General features: G+C 34.9%; 1 protein-coding gene across 1 annotated transcript; it reads left to right on the top strand.

The window, feature by feature from the left end:
• Window positions 1-2,216: 2,216 nt before the first annotated feature.
• LOC135834874 (uncharacterized) lies at window positions 2,217-19,209 on the top strand. The gene is made up of 22 exons (XM_065348851.1): window positions 2,217-2,429; window positions 2,513-2,657; window positions 2,808-3,077; window positions 3,174-3,305; window positions 3,377-3,545; window positions 3,619-3,743; window positions 3,812-3,936; window positions 4,022-4,240; window positions 6,461-6,663; window positions 6,750-6,938; window positions 7,021-7,209; window positions 7,343-7,481; window positions 7,569-7,692; window positions 7,780-7,981; window positions 8,722-8,883; window positions 17,215-17,329; window positions 17,414-17,529; window positions 17,677-17,817; window positions 17,911-18,319; window positions 18,418-18,651; window positions 18,736-18,894; window positions 18,992-19,209. Exons 1-22 carry the CDS (start codon window positions 2,310-2,312, stop codon window positions 19,127-19,129), a joined length of 3,825 nt encoding a protein of 1,274 aa, XP_065204923.1. The 5' UTR covers window positions 2,217-2,309; the 3' UTR covers window positions 19,130-19,209.
• The last annotated feature ends 1,900 nt before the right edge of the window (window positions 19,210-21,109 follow it).

The following is a 21,109-nucleotide window of genomic DNA, read 5'->3' as shown; positions in this document are numbered from 1 at the left end:
TGTCAGGAGAATTGTCAAGATGGCCAGGAGCACCATTGGGATTGATTCCATTCAAGTTGGTAGGTACACTGAATTAATCAAAGTCCCACCTACTTTAAAGCTTTTACACGTTTCTTTTCAATATTTGTACCATTTGCACCTTTATTTGTGTAATGTTCAGTCATTTTATTTCAATTAAATTTCAACAAATGGAAACAAGCATTACCGTTAAAAAATGTTACCCCATGGTACAATAAGACTGCCAGCTTCCTAGAACAGAATAGAACAGAGCATATAGCGTAAATACCTATGTCCAAACAAAAAATGACTCAATTGTGTAAAAAATGTAGGGAAAAGGTTCAAAACTGAAATGAGAATCAATATTCTTGAGCAGTATTCATTATACCACACATTAACATAATGGATGGCGTCTCAGACTGGTAATTCTTGCACCAATCTTGCATAAACAATTGAATGCAACAAATGCAGATCAGTTGAAATATTAAACACAATGTTTAGAAGAAGGATTCCAATCCTGATAGAAGGCTACCCAACCTCGTTTCCTGCTACAATTCTAAATATAGAACTGACGTATTTGACCAGCTCTGCAACAAATACAACTGTGTGTAAGACAAATTGCTGGCCAACTAGAATGCTTTACACTATCATTGATCAAGCTGGTATAAATGCAATGATCATATGTGTTAAATATAAAGAGAGGCCCATCCATAACCATCAACTTTGAGAGTAGCTGCATCATCTCCCATCAAAGTACTGCCACAGTGTAAATTCTCACAACAGATTGGATTTTAGACCGGGTTATATATTTGTTACAAGAGAAAGGATTAATTTAAGAACTTGTAGGAGATGATACAGAAGTGAAAAAGTGAAGGGAAGAAAACAAAAAATATTGAAAATTGTGATTTATGCGGTGAACCTCTTTTGTACCTACCACGATGGGTTATTGAAGTCATTTAATGCAAACATTTTCTTACTATATCTACCTGTAAATTGAAGACGTTGCACCATTTTTGAAAAATTCGTCAGAAATGAGAAAATGTTTGGATCATCTAAATGACTTCAATAATTCATGAACAAAACGAGTTCGTATAATAAATTGCCTTTTGGAAGTTTTGACTCAAGTTTGCCTCTTCAAGTTTGAAGATAGACAATCTGTCATAATATCTTTTTTGATCGTCTCTTCGAGTACTATGTAGAATTGAATTTTGGCAGATGATCTCCAGAACACCCTGTGGCCTGTATAACAAATTCTTTAGTGTTTCCAATTTGCGTCTCATTACCTCTTGTTTGTCTTAGACTTTTCCTTGTATGTCTATTACTTCATTAAAACTATCGTCAGTCGAGCTCTCACATGGGAAACAACCTTAAAAAAATCGTTATTTTTTCGAATTTTTCGCTGTAATTCATACCAACCTGTTATGGAGAGAAATTGCTCAGTTACAGAAAATAGTATTCGAGGTTCTGCGACGACCTGGACCACTTCAATCAGAAATCAAGACTACCTTTAGGGTTCTACTGAGCGGTTGAAAATTTGCAAATTGTCCATGTCTAAGTGAAGTTGTGTCTTCAAAATGTTTATTTCTCGGATATTTCACACTAATTGAGCCAAAACGTCGAAAGATGTAATTTTCAAATTCAGTGGTACCCATTTTTTGGTCATTAAGTATTGTTAATTTTAAAAAAACGAGATAAATAACACCAATTTTTTAAATTTTTTCTCAATTGGCAATAGGTACCTAATGACAAAAAAAATGGTACCATTGTATTTCGAAATATTATATCCCCAGTTTCAAAAATTATATCTTTCGATGTTTTGATTTAATTAATGTGAAACATTTGGCAAAAATAAAATTTTCAAAACACGAATCACCCCCTTCAAAAAAAACAATTTGCAAATTTTCAACTGACCAGCAGAACTTAAGAGTATAGTCTTGGATTTTGAAGGCACAGGTCCAAGTCAAGACATGAACTACAAGTCAACCACGACACGAAAATAAACTAAGAATAATACCAGAATTTAAATATTATCAATTTTAATTCCCTTATCTACACATATAATTTGTAGACAGCTCACACTTCATTAGTAAGAGTGTACGGTAAATTGCTTTCTTGGTAATTCGCTAATCCGGTGAAGAGTGAAATTTTACCCTCATCACCTCATAAGTACGATAAGCTTATCGAAATGATAAAAAATTATACAATCTAAAATGGTTCGATGTCGCGAGTAGCAGTATTCGCGCCATTACTCGTTGCAGTTGTTCTGTTATTCTTAATTTCTTGAACATTTTTTCGAAAATTAATTTTCAAAAATGATAGCGAATGTTGATATATCAGATTACGATAAGTTCGGCTGTTTGCACGAATTATTCATTCAACAAGCGAAAAAAACACCAGATAAAATAGCTCTAGTAACAGCTGATCATAAAAAAGTATGTATAGGTACTGATGTTATTATTATTTTTTTTTTTTTTGAAAATTATGAACGATTATTTTTTGATTTTTTCTCATTTAGATTACGTTTTCGGAATTAAATTCAGTGACTGATATATTGGCAGATAAATTACGATTATGTGGAGTCAGACGAAACACTGTTGTTGGGATTTTTATGGAAAGATGCATCGAATACACCGTCAGTTACATAGCTATTTTGAAAGCAGGTAAACAGGTAACATATACTAGTTCACTACTCGGAATCACTGATGAGGAGACTTGAGGAATGATCAAGATTCAAACAAACACAGCATCACAGATGAAGAAAAAAAATATATTCCTCGTAAATAAAGTGTTCAAATTTGAAATGATTATAGGAGGAGCCTACCTGCCAATAGAGATGTCCTATCCTAAACCATTAATACAATCAGTATTAGAAGATGCCAAACCAGTAGCAATCTGTAGCAAGAGTTCTTACGGTCATTTACTCAACACTGACATCACAACCTTATTTTTGGATAACAACTGGGCAGAAATTTACCAAAAAGAGGTTAACCAATCGAAGGAGAAGCCAATCGTAGAAAAAGTTCAATTAGACGATATGGCATACACTGTTTACTCATCTGGTACTACAGGAAAACCCAAAGGTATGAATCAAATATTCAAACGCTCTTCTTTTTTTACGAAATAAAATTCTTATCGTTTATTCAACCCCCCCCCCACCCTAATTTTTTCTCTCAAAGGTATACAATGCCCTCATCGAGGAGCAGTATTTTCTTACACATGGCGTCATTTGGCATTCCCTTATGATGAAGATGATCGAGAAGCATGTAATATTTTTTTCGTATGGGAAATGTTGAGACCACTTTTAAAAGGTACAAACACATTGTGTAGATAATAATTTTACGAATGATTTAACCGAGCGAAAAAATCAATTACTGATTAGGTATTCCAATGTTCATAATTCCGGATAACGTTATTTACGATCCTCCAAAACTTGTGAATTTTTTGAAAGAACATGAAATCACTAGAATGCTGTTCACGCCTTCATTACTTCAAGCAGTATTGGACACACAAGGAGGGGCTTCTCTCAATGAAAGTTTCAAAACAATGAAGTAGGTATTTTTAATTCATCAGTGGATTGGATTTTTATCTGCATATTTTATGTACAAGATTCTAAAATTCTAGACAAATCTGGTTATGTGGCGAAGTGGTAACAACAACGTTACGAAATCGTATTGCAGCAGCTTTTCCATGGGTGAAAATTCTAAATTTGTACAGTATTTCCGAATGTCACGATGTTTCCTGTTCTGGTAAATTACAAAATTAAAATATTTTACGACCGCCGATATAAAGTGTAATAATGAAAAAAAAATTGTAGATTTAACAGAAGGATATGGGCTAGAAGGACGAACATATTGCCCCGTGGGGAAAATATTTAAAGGTGTTCATGTCGTAGTGATGGATGACGATCATAACGTCAAATCAATAGGAGATGCTGGCGAAGTAATAAAAAAAATCATTTAGACTAGGTAGTCCAATTTTAAATACTTTTACTGACAATACCTAATTTACGTTATAATATTGACAGGTATACGTAGGAGGACCGACTTTGGCCATAGGTTATTTAAACAGGCCAGAATTAAATGAACAAAGATTTATCAAAACTCCAGCCCATTTGATAAATGCTTACGGTGCACGTTTATACAGAACTGGTGATTGGGGATATTTGCTCAGTGATGGAAGTTTAGAGGTTACTGGACGATGCGACTCGATGGTGAAAATTCGAGGATACACTGTCGAATTAAAGGTACCTACTTATCGAACATATAAGCATTAACAAACGGTGACGGATTTAAAAAAAAAAAAAAAAAAAAAAAAAGGTGAAACGCTTTAGAAAGACCAATTAATTAGAGTTGAAAGATAGTAAAGCAAGTGATCAGCAAACCGCTGATTGCAAAGATAGTTTTTGCGTTTGTTTTGTTTTTTTTTTTTTTTTTCATACTTCATGCAGTGATGCGATATTAGGTATCGATATTGTCAAAATATCGACTGTCTCAGAATTTGTTTTAAAAAAATGATATAAATTTGAAATTGCAAATTTTTCTTGGAATTGAAGGGTTATGGGAAAATTTTTGTCGGAACATATCTAATTTGAAGAGGATAACATTTCCTATCGATTAGTCTAATTTTTTTTCAATTTTGCACAGAAATGGCGATTTCCACACTCTTTTTATGGACAGATTTTTTTGTATGTTTGACTTAAACTTGAAAATAAATCGCTATTTGTGTACGAAATTGAAAAGAAATTGTACCAATCAATAGGAAATTTCATCCTCTTCAATTTATGTTGAGACAAACAATTTCCCGAACCCCCTCAGTTCCAAGAAAAATGGGTGGTTGAAAAAAAAATTGATATCCAACGAAGTTGAAAACGAACCAATCATAGAGAGAATACTCTACTACGAACTGGTCGCACCGCAAAATTATGAGAAAGCCAAAAATCTGTTCATAAACACTGCTCGCTAATTGGCTAGAAATTGACAAAAGTTCACGAAAAAGTGAAAAAAGACACACTTTTTGTCAAAATAATTCAAAAAGCCAATTTTTCTCATCTAAATTGATAGAAAGTCATAATTTTTGCCAAAATTGCTTCTAGTCCTCTTTTTTTTAGTCAAAATTTCCAGAAAATCTTGTTTTTTTCGGCAAAACATTTTTATTTGTTAAAATTACAAACATAAATCAAGTTTTATTACTTAATATGGCAATAAGTCTTGCTTTTTTCATTCAAATTTGCAATAAAATTTGAACATTTTTTTCAAAAATTGTGAAAAAAGACCCAAATTTTTTGCAAAAAAAATCAAGACTTTCCGGGGAAAAAAGGATTTTCTGCAATTTTGACAAAAAGTGTGTCCTTTCTAGATAATTAATAGAAAAGTAGGAGTTGCCACAGGTAAAAAGGTAAGATTTTTTGGCAATTTTGTTTTGAAAAATGGTTCAACAGTATTACATACAAAAAAGATGATTTTTTATAACTTTGGTGAAAAAAGGTAGGATTTTTTGGTGATTTTGAAAAAAAAAACTAGTTTCATTTCAGCTATTCTGACGAAATATGCAAATTTTTTGCAAAAAAAAAATGCGAACTTCGTAGAAATTTCAATTTTAGACAAAAAGGAGGTTTTTTGCGATTTTGGCAAAAAAATATGACTTTTTGACAATTTTGAAAGAAGATTTTTTCTAGGAATTTTGACAAAAAATTGGGGCCTTTTTCATAGTGTTTACAAAAAACTAGGATTTTTCACAAATTTGAAAAATAAAGTAAGGGTGAAGTCGCCCAAAATCGACCACTTTTTATGATTTTTTTCCTCTTCGCCAATTTGACCAAAAAGAAACAGATTTCTGCAACAAAACGTCGAAGCTGCCTAAAAATCTTGATCAAAGGAAGTTTTTCAGCAATTAAGCAAAAAAACAAGACTAGCTGGAAATTTGTTGCAAGTTTTACACAAAAGATAAATTTTTGGCCACAAAAAATCGAAAACGAAATTGTGACCGAAGAACAGTTTTCCGTTAGGTAGTAGGTAAGCAATTTTAGAAAAGCAAGACTTTTAGAGAACTTAAAAAAAAATAGCGGATTTTTTTGCAATTTTGACAACAAATTTTTGCAACAGAAAAGTAGGATTTTTTGCAATTATGGCAAAAAAAAGTAAAATAGGCATGTATATTTGACAAAAACAAGGAAACAACGTTTTTTGAAAATTCGGCCAAAAAGGTTTCTTTTGCAATTTTGGTAAAAAAAAAAACACTTTTGGACAATTTTTTTCACCAAAATTTCTTCTATTTTTTTGATAACTTTTAGTAAAACCTGTTGCTATTGAAAGTGTTTTCATATCATTTTGAAGGGTTTTCAACGCTTTTTTATGCATTTTTCGTAAGTAATTTTTGGAAATTTTTGGAGATTTCAATTTTCAATGTTGTTTTGCTTGAGCAAACCCTTAGGTATTGCTTACCTATTGATTTTTTTCATCCATAGGCAGTTGAAAATGCCTTATTGAGTATCCCTGAGGTGAACATGGCTTGTGCTACGGTATTCGGCGAAGAAGGTAGTGATAAATTTGTGGCAGCGTATATCGTGCTAAACGAAGGATATTCTAAAAATGTGGATTATTTACGTTCTAAGTTGAAAGGGCAATTACCATTCTACATGATCCCATCTCAATTCGTATTCCTGAGCAAGTGAGATTTTTTTCACATAACGTCTATCTACAGCTATAATAGTTAACTGGACATTGACTTAAACAAAAAAAAATATTTCTCCATAGAATTCCCATTTTGGATAGTTCGGGCAAAATCAATAAAAAAGAATTACCACCAATTCGAGGATTCGATGCAGGAAACATAAAAGTGGAAAATTTTGCCAATTCGATAGCAAAATCAATAGCCAAAATTTGGTGTGAAGTATTGAAAATTTGTACATTGGATGATACTGATAATTTTTTCGATCTTGGAGGGTAAGTTGAACTAATTACAGAAGTATAAGCATCATTTTTAGATCGATTCCCTATCAAACAATACGCATGTGATTATTTTCAGCCATTCTTTATTAGCAGCTGTCGTCGTTGGACGAATAAACGACACATTTCAAACGAATTTATCAACGTTGGATTTATACACGAACCCTACCATCGAATCTTTACTCACAAAAATTACCACAGGTGAAAGCAGTCAAAACAGTAAGATTAATTTGATCGAAGAAATGAGTAATTTGACGATTACACAAATGTAAGTTCAAGTACCGCAATCAGACTAACTACATGTGCTATATTTTATCAGCGAATGGCTCTTATACTCGTACTTATGTATTATAGGTACCTACTTGTAATTACCTACTTATAGATAATGTCGTTCTCTCTAGATCAAATCTAAAGCTACGTTTATTTTGGAAATCGGTGAATTTAACCAGAGATAAATTTCAACGAGGAAATATTTTACTAACTGGGGCAGCTGGATATTTAGGATCTTTTGTTTTAAAATATCTGTTACAAAATACCCAAGTGCGTGTACCTAAATATTATTTCATAAAAACCTGTAGGTAAGTATTCATTTTGTATCATCTGAAAAAAAAATCTTGACTTTTTCAGGCTATAGTTTATTGCCTAATAAGATCTTCGACTGAACAAACATCTCAACAACGTCTCGAAAACGTATTAGAAAGCAAAAAAATCTCAAAAGAATATCTTCAAACACGTTTAGTTCTCATTACAGGTAGGTCTAATTAATAATTGAAAAAAATTGAGCATAACTTCACCTCACGAGGGACAGACGAGAAACTTATCAGTTTCTTTTTCAAAGGCGATGTTTCACTCAATAAATTTGGATTGGACGACATAGATTACATGTCACTTTCTCAAAATATCGACGCAGTAATTCATTGTGCTGCAAAAGTCAATCTAATCCTTCCATTCAGTGCTTTATACTCCTCAAACGTACAAGGAACCCAAACTGTGGTATCTTTTTGCACGGAAGACAGATTAAAACCGTTACATTATATCAGGTAAATATCTCTGCAATTGAATTCAATCGTGGGTTTAAGACTTATTTTCGCGATCAAAGTACCTACCAGGGTGGTCCTTGAATACATGACCGAAAAATAAATCGCGATTTCTTCTGCTCTCAGTCCTCATAGTGGCGACCTCTGGTGAGAAAATAATTCCCTATTTTTTATTTTTTCCATTTTAGAAAAACCCTGGCTGCGGAGGGCCTCTCAATTTAAAAAAATTTTTAAAAATCAATTTCAAAGCAAAATGTTCAAAATTTTAAAATTTTAAATTCTAACACTTTTAAAAAGTCTTTTTTTGAGTAAAATGAACTTTTATGAGAATATTAACCCAATCCTTAAAAAACCAAGTCGGTCCCCTAGAATAGCTGAAATTCGTATTTCACATTGAATTTCAGCTATTTTAGAAGATCAGCTTGGTTTTCAACGGAGAGGGCTAAAATTTGAGAGTTTATTTTACTCAAAAGAGACTTTTTTAGATAGCAGGATTTTATATTTCAAAATTTTAAAATTTTACAATAAATTTGTATTTTACTTATAATTATAATTTTTTAAAATTGAGGAGCTCACCGCAGCCCAAGTTTTTTGAAAATGGAAAAAATGAAAAATAAGAAATTATTTTCTCCCCAGAGGTCACCACTCCGGAGATTTGGAGGGAGGAAAATCCCAACTTCAAAAATAAGGATCACCCTAGTATACTTATCTACGTTAAATCGTTATTTATTTTTTTGTTTCAGCACCAATGATGTTTTCCCAGAAAATTTGACAGACTGCTCCGAAAACAGTAACATGTTGAATTATGCAGATCAATTAAATTACGGCTATGGACAAACAAAGTGGTTATCCGAGCAAATTGTTCTTTCAGCAGCGAAAAACGGTTTACCGGTTATTATTACCAGGTAAGTAAGTAGGTACGACTGCTTTGAAATCGTGTATTTGTACAAAAAAAGCAAGATTTTTCCATATGTATTTTGGCAAAAATGTGAGATTTTTTGGTGATTTTGAAAAAAAAACTTGACTTATTCATCCAATTAAAAAAAAACACTGATTTTTGTCAACAAAAGTAAGTACAATATTTTTTTTTTTAATTCAACTAAAAGGATTTTTTTGATAATCTTGGAAAAAAACATGACTTTTCAGGAGTTTAGATGAAAACTCGGTTTGTTGGTAAATTTTGACAACAAATGATTACTTTTATTCGCAAAAAAAGTAGGATTTATCACAACTTTGGTTTGGTGATTTCGATTAAAAAACTGATTTAATTTTGAAATTTTGACGAAACAGGTTAATTTTTTGAAACAAAAATTCCAGCCTTCGTGAAAGTTTTTGATTCTAGCCAAAAAACACGATTTCCTGCAATCCTGGTAAAGAGGATAAAAAGGTTCTACTCGAATTTTTGTCAAAATTGACCAAAAATCTTGCTTTTCCACCAAAATTACCAGAGCGTCTTTTTTTTGCAGAAAGTAGAGCTTTTCTACTATTTTGACTCAAAAAAAACCAGTTTCGCACAAAAAAAAAAGAACTTGTTAGAAATTTTAATACCAAACAGACAAGTTTCGACATTTTCCCGAAAAGCGAAATTCTTCGGTTTGTTTGATACAACAGTGCTTTGGGAACAATAAAGTGATGAGGTAGCTGGAAGTTTTTCTGCAAACTTGCAGGAAATCTCGACAAAACAGTTTTTTAGAACTTTATAGGGTTTGTATTCATTGTTTTCAAAAAAAAAATATATTAGGTAACTTCATAATCAAAAAAGTGATTCTGATACAGAAAAAAATGACCAGAAATGGCAAAACTTTTTGTTTTTAATATTAAAAGCTAAAAAATGAACTCGATAGAAATGTGTATAATTTTTGCAAAAAGCAAGATTTTTTGGCAAGTAGTGCTAAAATGATACTTCTTTTGGCAAAATTGTTGCCAAAAAAGTTGATTTTTAAAGTTTTTGATTTAAAAAAAAAACACGAGATTTTTCGGCAATTTTGTTTAATGAAGTAAGAATTTTACAATTTCTGGCAAAAATCGACTCATTTGACATTGAGACAAAAAAAGTGAAACATTTGGAATTATTTTTCAAAAAAAAAAAAACAATTTTTGGCAAAAACCGAGACTTTGACAATAATTTTGCCACAAGGCATCGCTTCGTAGCAATTTTCGGCGAAAAAAGCAAAAACCTAAGCATTTTAGAATTTCTGGAAAAAAAACAACATTTGACATCAAAGCAATTTTTTGGAATTATTTCGCAAAAAAGTTCAATTTTTAGAAATTTTTGGCTAAAATCCAGACTTTTTGTAACTTTTAGCTAAAAATTGAACGATAAATCGATACTCAATCGATTAATCTGACTTACAACAATATTAAACTTGCCTAACATTCGACAAAACGAAAACAAACTTCAACAAAAAATAAATAAATATTTATTGTTAACGGTCATTGACCTTAACGATCAATAAACCAGACAAATAAGACTGAGCAAAAAGCTCGATGACTTTACTTTACGACGACAAGAATAATATTAACGCGAACTAACTTAGTAACTAACGAAAACAACGAAAAAACAACGATAATTTAACAGCCAACAGTTTACGCGATTTTACGAAAAGAACAAAAAACCATTTTATACGTAACCAACAATATATATATCGCGAAACCGAAATTCATTTTTAATAAAAAATAAAAACTTAAAAGTTACCGAACATAGTTCGTTACGGTTACGATTCCAATTTTGCCAACACCCCACCATAAAAATATTTTCCCTAACACGCGTACCACTTAAATAAACGTAAAACTTGTTGCTTCTTATCAATACCGGTGTTAGTAAACACTTTGAAACAAAATATTTTTACAGCAAAATTTCAGTTAAATTATACTTAAATTACATAAAAAACAACTCGAAAACTTAATTTAAGCATTAAACAATGACTCACAGAGTCTATCGAAAACGGTACGTGTCGTGGCTTTGGTTAAAATATCGGCAAGTTGATCCGCCGAAGATATCTTTTGCAAGTAAATGATCTGTTTTGTGACTAAATCGCGTATATGATGATAACAGACATCTATATGTCTGGTACGTTTGGATTCGACCGTGTTCGCTACAGCAATCGCTGCGTTCGAATCGCAGTACACCGGTACGGTATCTATACGAACTTCCAATTCAAGAAATAAATTTCGCCAAGCCAAAACTTCCTTACCAGATGAACTTAAAGCAACGTACTCCGCTTCACACGACGAAAGACTAACACAATTTTGTTTCTTGACTACCCAGTCAATTACATTACCATAATGTAACACAAAAATTCCAGACGTTGATTTTCTGTCTAAACAATCACCAGCGAAGTCCGAATCTACGTATACTCTAACAGAGTATTTATCAACGACTTCAGGTATTACGTAGGTAAGTTTCACGTTCAACGTACTACGTAAATACCTGAGAATACGCTTACTATATTCGAATAGCTCCTTGTTTGCCAAGTGCTGGTATCTGCTTAGAAAGTTTACAGCAAAAGCGATATCGGGATGTGTTCCCCTTGCTATGTAACTTAAACTTCCTAAGAGACCACGCACTTTGGTTTCATAACTTTTATCGAGCTTGAGATTGGTAATCTTCAAGCCCGGTTCGATTGGAGTTGAGATACTATTCGAATTAGATAAACCGTAATCATTAACTAACTGCTCGATATATGAATTTTGATGTATTTCTAACTTTTCTTTACTACGATTAATTTCCATTCCAATGAACTTCTTGCATTGTTCCAGGTCTCTGATTCCAAAACGCTCATTCAATCGCTTGACCAACCACTCAATTAGACGATCATCGCAACCTGTAATTAGAAAATCGTCTACATAAACGACAAACACGCAACGTAGAGGATTTTCGGCATCGAAGTAGACACACGGATCAACTTTGCTCCTTACGAAACCGAGCGAAAGTAAATACTCATTCAATTTTGCGTTCCACGACTTGGGACTCGTTTTTAACCCATATAACGAACGTTTGAGAATATATACGACACCTTTTTCTTCATTAGTCCCTTTCGGTGGGTTGAACATAATACCTCGGTTTATATCTCCATTGAGAAATGCAGTACTCACATCTAGCTGTCTCAACTGCCACTTGTTGACCATAGCTAGATTGAGCATCGAGCGTATTATCGGTTGATTAGGTGTTGGAGCGTATATTTCATCCAACTCATAAAAATGGTTGTCTTTGAAACCACGCAACACCAATCTAGCCTTAAATTTCACCCCACCATTCGAGTTGATTTTTTTCTTTAGAACCCACTTACTGTCTACTTTCGAGTAATTCTCTTTATTTACGCTTTTTTCAGATGCTGAATACCAAACGTCTTTGATCTCCATCGCCTTTAACTCTTCATCTATCGCTACACGCCAAAATTTCGACTCAGGACCGTTTAACGCTTCTTCATACGTAAGGTCATCGACCCCAGCGAGTGCAAAGCAAGCAAAATCGTCGCTACGTTCATCCGAAGATGATGTATCGATTAAACTACGATCTACTAAATTATCACCGCTACGTTCGGCTTCAGTCAGCTCATCTGGGTTTATCCAATTGGAGCAACCAGGAGCTGAATCAACGTTACTTACTGGTGTAACCGTAGGTACGATATTCACATCGCTTACACTCACTGATACCGATGTTTTTAACAAATGATCGTTAATAACATCGTGTATCTTACGCGTTTCGTCTACTTCTACGCAACTCGAATTCGTAAATTTATTTCGTAAAACATCGTACAATACATAACCTGTCTCTGTAAAACCGAGTAAAACCATATCAATCGACTTCTCATCAGTTTTCTTTCTCTTTTCAGGCGGTACTAGAACTCGTGCAACGCTTCCAAACAATCTCACTCTCGATAAATCCGGCTTTCGGCGATTCCACAGCTCGTACGGTGACAGATCGTTCAAGGCAGAATGCGGTAAACGATTGTACACGTAGTTCGCCGTGTATGCAGCGTAAAGCCAGAATTTATTCGTTAAACCGCCTTCGTACAGCAGAGCTCGCATCTTCTCTTGGATGGTTCGAAAGAAACGTTCAATGGTGCCATTATGCTGCTTTTCATAAGGCTCACTGTTCTGCATCGATATGCCTTTCTCATCGACAAACTCTTTGAAGGTACCTCCGATAAACTCACTAGCGTTGTCGCACCTAATACGCTTTACCTTCGTACTCCATAAAGTTTCACTAATATTTACATATTTTTTCAGGTAGGTACCTACTTCGGCTTTACTTCTCATTCCGAACGTTACTCCCCATCTCGTACAGTCATCTACGAAGCCAATCAAATATCGCTCGCCTTCTAGTCCTTCTGTAATAGGACCCATTACGTCAATATGAACGAGATCGAGCGGATTTGGATACCTATACCTACTTGAATCGTAGGTATGTTTCTTTTGTTTTGCTTTACAGCAAATTTGACACTGATTGAAAGGTGGGCAATCACATCCACGTAACTCAGGGATCTTATCTAGAACCGTCTTGCTCGTATGAGCCAACCTACGATGCCAGATGTCACCTTCACCTTTTAACCTATTTACTTTCTTTTTATTTTTCAGATTTACATCACTGTAACTGCTCGTACTGGTATTTCCTATACCTACACTTGAAACGTTCGAATTTCCAATACCAGAATCGTTACCTATCGTCGTCGAGTCATTACCTACATTTGTAGAGTCGCTATCTTCACTAGAGACCAACGCAGATGAATAATTTGAACAAGAATACAAAAGAGGAGGTATATTGATCATAAATTGAATCGTATACAATCCATTATCGTTAAGTACTAATCTAGAAACTATATTTCCCGCAGGGTCGACCAAACGAGGATCTTCATCGAAGAAGAAACGATAACCGTTCGCTACGATTTTCGACACGGACAGAAGACTAAAAGAAAGACTAGGTACGTAGTATACCTCGTTCAACCAATAGACGTTTCCGTCATCGGCTAGAACTCTCAATCGACCTACTCCTTCTTTGATCAAAGAGACTTCACAATGAGCGGATTGTAAACTTTCGTTTATTTTCCTCTCATCATGCAAGACTCCACGATGTTTCAGAAAATGCGACGTCGCGCCACTATCGACGACAAACGTGATAAAATCAACGCCGTCGTCGTCGTTTGTCTCGACGTATGCATTTTCTTCACCGAGATTCAAAGCGGTCGAGTCACCTAAAAAATAGTTCGACCCGATATTTACGTTACGCGAATTTCCGAAATTAGAAATCGCAACACTGTCACCGAAACTACTACGACCGACACTATTTTTAACGAATTCATCTACGATATTACGACTACGACCTTCATCTAACGAGAAATTTTCTTTTTTTCCAGACATCGACGGAAAAAGACCTAACGCGATAGACGGACGAGGACCTGACGAACCGGACGAACCTGCAGTACCAGACGTACCCGACGTACCACTCGACGAACCGTTACCACCATTATTACGCGACGAATCACTGTTCTGCGGACAATTACGACCTATATGCCCGGTTAGATTGCATCGATAGCAAACGATACTTCCCCGAGGGTTGGTATCGTTTCTATAATTCCCTCCGGCGGATCGACAAGATTTGGCCATGTGGCCCCGTTTATGACACTTATAGCAGGTACGATCTTTGGCTTGTACGAAGCCATTATTACTACTACGATCACCGTTACCGTTTGACGAATTACCGGACGAGTTCGAACTACGATTACGCGACTTATTACGATTACGATTACGACTATTATTATTTTTATTACCGGATTGATCGGATGCGGCCATTGCTGAACCGGTACTTGTCGAACTCTTCGAAGTCGAGGAGTTCTTCGAGGCATCTTCCAAACTCAAAAGCAACGATGAAATTAACTTTGGATTTGGGTCTCCAGCTGTGACGTGAACCAGTCCTCGAGCAGTCATACGCACTGATTCATACTTCGGCGAATTGCCTAACGCATTGATCAGATACGTATAGATCTCCGATGGAGTCAACTTCACGTCCAAACTCTCCATATCGTTGATTAACGTATAAAATGCCTCCAAGAACTCTTTCGGACCTTTGTACATATCGATGACAATCTTCGAAATACGAGTTCGACAGTCGATAATTGCTGCTTGGTTTTCCGCCTGGTACAAGGAGTTGAGCTCCGTCCAGAATACGTACGGATCCTCTGTCTCCTTGACCAGTCGGAAAACGTTCTCAGCTACGTGCCTAATTAAAATTTCTAAAGCTTTCGCTTTTTTACGCGACGATAACGAATTTACTTCTAAAATTGCGGTCTGAAGTCCTTTGGCTGCCAAAATAACTTTGATTTTTCTTTTCCAGGACACGAAGCCTGTACCGCGAAAGACCATCGACTCCATTACGCGACTATCACCGGCACCGAACATACTACCAGACGAACTACTCGAATCAGATTCTACAGCTGCTTCGTCGGACTCGTCGTCGTCGTCGCTACTATCACTAACGTCGCTCGGATCGTCGGATGGACCAGGAGGTGGAGGAGGTGGAGGACCGGATGACGGATTAGACGGAGGAGGAGGAGAAGCAGAATCGGTTGGACCAACTTGTTCACCAGAACCAGAACTACTCGTACCAGCTACGTTAGCGTCGCCACTGGAATCAGATACGTTACTTTTCGAAGTACTTTTACCCTTCGACGACTTTGTTTTACTTTCGTTCGAATTTTCGTTTACAGGGAAACCAGCAAAGGTCGTACTGGATTTACGTTTACACTCGTCGTCGTCGTCTACGTTGACCGATTTTCCTGACCGCAAATAGGACAGGACTGTCGACATTTACTTCGTCGAACACCACGAACCAAAAATTCAACAGCTACACAAGCCGGATACTTGAACGAGCAAATCCACACAGGATACCAAAACGTCGTCGAATTACAGAGCGTTTCACCAACTACGCTCACGCTACCATGAACGATAAATCGATACTCAATCGATTAATCTGACTTACAACAATATTAAACTTGCCTAACATTCGACAAAACGAAAACAAACTTCAACAAAAAATAAATAAATATTTATTGTTAACGGTCATTGACCTTAACGATCAATAAACCAGACAAATAAGACTGAGCAAAAAGCTCGATGACTTTACTTTACGACGACAAGAATAATATTAACGCGAACTAACTTAGTAACTAACGAAAACAACGAAAAAACAACGATAATTTAACAGCCAACAGTTTACGCGATTTTACGAAAAGAACAAAAAACCATTTTATACGTAACCAACAATATATATATCGCGAGACCGAAATTCATTTTTAATAAAAAATAAAAACTTAAAAGTTACCGAACATAGTTCGTTACGGTTACGATTCCAATTTTGCCAACAAAAATCGAGAATTTTTGACAAAAAATTTTCAAAATGCAAGATTTCAACAATTTTTGCCAGAAGCAGGTTTTTTTGGGAATTTATTGGCAAAAAGTGATATTTTCTGGCAATTTTGGGCAAAAAAGTGAGCCCTGATGGCAATTTTGCTATAAAACCACAAATTTTGCGGAATAGAAAGACTCTTTCAATTTAGGCAGAAAATAAGGCTGTTTTGAAATCATTGGCAAAAAATAATTTTTTTCAGTAAGTAATTATTTTTGTCAATAATTTCGCAAATTTGTGGTAAAAAGCGGGGACCGGGACGTTTTGGTAATTTTTGGAAAAAAGATCAACTTTTGAATGTTCAAATTTCGGGGGAAAAGTCAAGTTGAAAAAAAGAAACATTTTGCTACAGAGCGAGATTTTGTCAATTTTTTTCAGAGAGCAACAATTTCAATTTTAGCAGTAAACAATGCTTATTGGTAATTTAGATGAGAGAGAATCGATCATGTTGATAATTCGGACCATTTTTCAGTCCTATTGATGAGTTTTTTTTTTTTTTTTTTTTTTTTTCAGTATTTTTACACCATTTAGATTCTGAGGGTTTTCAACATTCTTTCACAAAATACGATTTGGCTTTGGCCAACTTTTATTGAAATTTGAACTTTTTTTGGCCATTTTCGGTGATTTTAATGATGTTTTTCTTGAGCGTTTTTGGGATTATTCTCAATTTTTCTGAAATTGCACATGGTTTGGATCATTCTCAGCAATTTCAATGCTTTTTCGACAGTTTTTACATCACTTCAACGCGTTTTAAATTCAATTTGATTTTTTTTTTTTTTTTGAAAATTCGAGGCTTTCTTATAAGTAATATGTTTTATTAAATTATTTTTAGGTGTGGTAATATAGCCGGTAGTCTAACTATGCCTATTTGGAACGACAACGACTCCATTTTGTTAATTCTAAAAGCAGTAATATTATCCCAGACTGCACCTGATATTAATTGGAAGGTTCGATTTGAACACCAAAAGATTCTATAGTTTCGTTTGACGATTTCATTTAATCCAAATCAAGTTACTTTTCTCCTATTGTAGGTAGAATTATCACCCGTTGATTTTGTCGCTGAATCGATCGTGAAATTGACCACGAATGTGACTAATGAGTTTGGAAAAGTATTTCATTTCATCAATTCAAATACAATGGATTGCAGGTAATTTAATAATTCGATTTCTAAAACATTTCATCAACTAGTAGGAAGTAGGTACCTACCACGAATGCTTTGAAAAAAAGTCTCAACTCAATTGTGATGAAATAATTTGGTACCAGAATTTTTTCATATTTTTTTAACCTACTTTAGAGAAATATGGACTTTCCTGAACCGAACCGGTTACAAAATAAACGTAGTCCCTTACGATGAATGGATTGCAACAGTTGAAAAATCATCGAAACACCATGCAGAGCTCGGATCACTCGTTCAATTACTCAATACTCGATTAAAGTAAGTATGCTTGATAATTTTTCAAGTACCCATCAGTCGTACTTAATCGTATCATTCGTCAGTAGGTATTACAACTCTTCCAACTTCTTTCAGAACCAAAGATTACTTATGCAATGCGTCAACATACAGACAAGATAACGTAGATAAATTCTTGTCAGAAATCGGTATCGAATACCCTCAATTTAACGAAACGTCATTGGATAAATACGTCACTAATTTAATCAACGGTCGATACATTCCGGCTCCTGAAGCTAAATCAATCTCCAATAATTCGCCAGTCAATATAAGTAAACTTCCTCATCTCGAAGGAAAAATAGCTTTGGTTACCGGAGCATCTTCGGGTATAGGTAGATTGATAGCTAAAACGTTGGCTCAATCTGGAGTGACAACGGTAGCTGCAGCAAGACGAATAGATCGACTCGAGGAACTCGAAATTGAGTTAAAAAGTCAAAATATTAAAACGCTGATACCGATGAAAATGGACATCACTGATAAAAATCAGGTTCGTTGAAATCACATACCTACCTATTGTATAATTCGAAAGTCAACATGTAAGTATAGGTATTCGGTTGGGTAATTCAAATTGAATCATTTTAACAGGTGTTTTCGTGCATTTCGCGAATTAAATCGACCATAGGACCGATCAATATACTGGTGAATAACGCCGGATTAATGGATTATTGTAAAATGATTAATTGCGAGTTGGATATCTGGGTGAAAATGGTGAACGTGAATTGTATCGGATTACTGAACGTTACAGCAGCAGTTTTACCTCATATGAAAGAGATCGGATCAGGTCACGTGGTTAATATTACCTCCGACGCAGGCCGAAAGGTACTTTAGATTTCAACAAACCACTAAAATACCAAATTGATAGTGATTTTCAGACCATTATACTCGATACTCTTTATTTTTCAGCCATTTGCTGGCTTGGCAGTATATTCGGGTACAAAATTCTTCGGCGAAAGTGTATCAGAGGCGATGAGACAAGAAGTAACATCGGAAAATATAAAAGTAACGTGCATCCAGCCAGGAGATACTGTTTCAGAATTGCTAGACAAATCCGCGAATTTAGAAGTAATAGCTAAAATTTATATTAAAAATTTCCAATTAGTAGGCAATTTTTTTTGTTTTTGAATCAAAGAATTCATCATTAATATTACTTCATTTACAGATACGAAAAGAAATGTACACCGAGGTACCATTTTTACAAACTGAACAAGTAGTGAATGCTGTTATTTTCGCTTTAAATCAACCGCCAAACTGTGCAGTTAATTCCATCCTAATCGAGCCAATCGGTGCACCGATCTAATCGTAGATGAAAATCATTTACTCAATGTTTTTTTTGGAAAACACCTCCAAAAGCAAATCAATATACATTTTTTGTGAGAACGTTTTTCAATGATTTTATTTCAAGCTCTACGTCAACTTTCAGGTTCCCAACTGTTAGAAAGTTCAACGAATTTTTGAGTATATTCTCTTTTTCACCACCAGTAAAAGAGCGATTATTTCAGTAAACCCGAAGGCCTGGAGATTCCTTATAGTCCGGCATATGACAATAGGAGTAATTGCACCCCCCCCCCCGCCGATCCTCCGGGACAACATTTTTCTTAAAGGGGACATCCTAAGGAACATTTTAATGCAAAGTTGCCAAAAAAAAGTTGGCCTTACTTACAAAATGGCGACCATTTTGATTGACAGGTCAGCCGAAATCGCAGATTTTGCGTTATAACATAGGACTTACACAAACTTTTTCAAACTTTACAAAGGTAGATCGAAAGATCATGCAAAAATTTATCACCTGTCCAAATTTCAAGTGCTAAAATGCGTTTTTCGATTCTTGGTGAATTTTTGAAAATCGAATTTAGTCCAAAAATGAGGGAAAAAATCAAAATTTTACCAAATTGACCAAGAAAGCTGAAATTTGGGATATTACCCTATTTTCGACATGCCAAATCGATTGGAAACGGTTTCAACCCGTTTTGAGCAGTTCTGGAGCCTCCAGCAGATTTTTGAAACTCGAAATTCCCACAAAATTCCATCAAATTGGAGTTGTAAAGCTAAAATTCATTCTAAAAACTAGTTTCAATACGCTACGAAGTACTGCAGGTGAATTTCAAGTTCCTTTGGAGCCTCCAGCGACTTTTTGAAAATTCCTGAAGCCTCCAGCAGATTTTTGAAACTTTAAATTTTCACAAAATTTCATCAAATAGATATGGAAAGCTGACATGCACTCTACACTCCAATTTTAACACCCTCTGAAAACGACTTCTGGTGGATTTCAAGTCATTTTAGAGCCTTCAACGACTTTTTTGAAAATTACTGGAGCCTCCAGTAGATTTTTGAAACTTGAAATTTCCCCAAAATGTTATCAAACCAAGATGGAGAGTCGAAATTCGTTCTGCATACTAATTTCAATACGCTACGAAGTTGACTGCTGGTGAATTTCAAGTCTTTTTGGAGCCTCCAGCAACTTTTTGAAAGGTTGTATGACGTTTTTTTGGAAAATTGAAATTTCCTAAAAGTTGCTGGAAGCTTCAAAACCATTTGAAACCACCATGTAGTCTGCGAAGTAAATTTCAGCTTGCCAACTCCATTTGATAAATTAATGTTGGAGAAATTTCATGATTCAAAAACCTACTGGAGGCTCCAGTAATTTTCAAAAAAGTCGCTGGAGGCCCTAAAATGACTTGAACCCACCTGAAGTCGTCTTCAGAGGGTGTTAAAATTGGAGTGTGGAGTAAATTTCAGCTTTCCATCTCCATTACATGAAATTTTGTGAAAATTTAAAGTTCCAAAAATCTGCTAGAGGCTCCAGTAATTTTCAAAAAAAATCGCTGGAGGCCCTAAAATTACTTGAACCCACCTAACGTCGTCTTCTGAGGGTGTTAAAATTGGAGTGTAGAGTAAATTTCAGCTTTCCATCTCCATTTGATGAAATTTTGTGAAAATTTAAAAGATTCAAAAATCTGATGGAGGTTTCAGGAATTTTCAGAAAGTCGCTGGAGCCTCCAAAACGACTTGAAATTCACCTGCAGTACTTCGTAGCGTATTGAAATTAGTTTTTAAAATGAATTTTAGCTTTACAACTCCAATTTGATGGAATTTTGTGGGAATTTCGAGTTTCAAAAATCTGCTGGAGGCTCCAGAACTGCTCAAAACGGATTGAAACCGTTTCCAATCGATTTGGCATGTCGAAAATAGGGTATATCCCAAATTTCAGCTTTCTTGGTCAATTTGGTAAAATTTTGATTTTTTCCCTCATTTTTGGCCTAAATTCGATTTTCAGAAA

Source organism: Planococcus citri, chromosome 2 (assembly GCF_950023065.1).
Source record: "Planococcus citri chromosome 2, ihPlaCitr1.1, whole genome shotgun sequence".
Classification (NCBI taxonomy): domain Eukaryota; kingdom Metazoa; phylum Arthropoda; class Insecta; order Hemiptera; family Pseudococcidae; genus Planococcus; species Planococcus citri.
Note: the sequence above shows the minus strand (reverse complement) of the source record. Positions and strands in the feature narration are given on the sequence as shown.

Coding starts and splice junctions, on each gene's coding strand:
- LOC135834874 (XM_065348851.1), top strand. CDS start 2,310: ATGATAGCGAATGTTGATATATCAGATTACGATAAGTTCGGCTGTTTG. Junction 6,939..7,020: donor AATTTTTTCGATCTTGGAGG/GTAAGTTGAACT, acceptor GATTATTTTCAG/CCATTCTTTATTAGCAGCTG. Junction 17,818..17,910: donor TTACTCAATACTCGATTAAA/GTAAGTATGCTT, acceptor AACTTCTTTCAG/AACCAAAGATTACTTATGCA.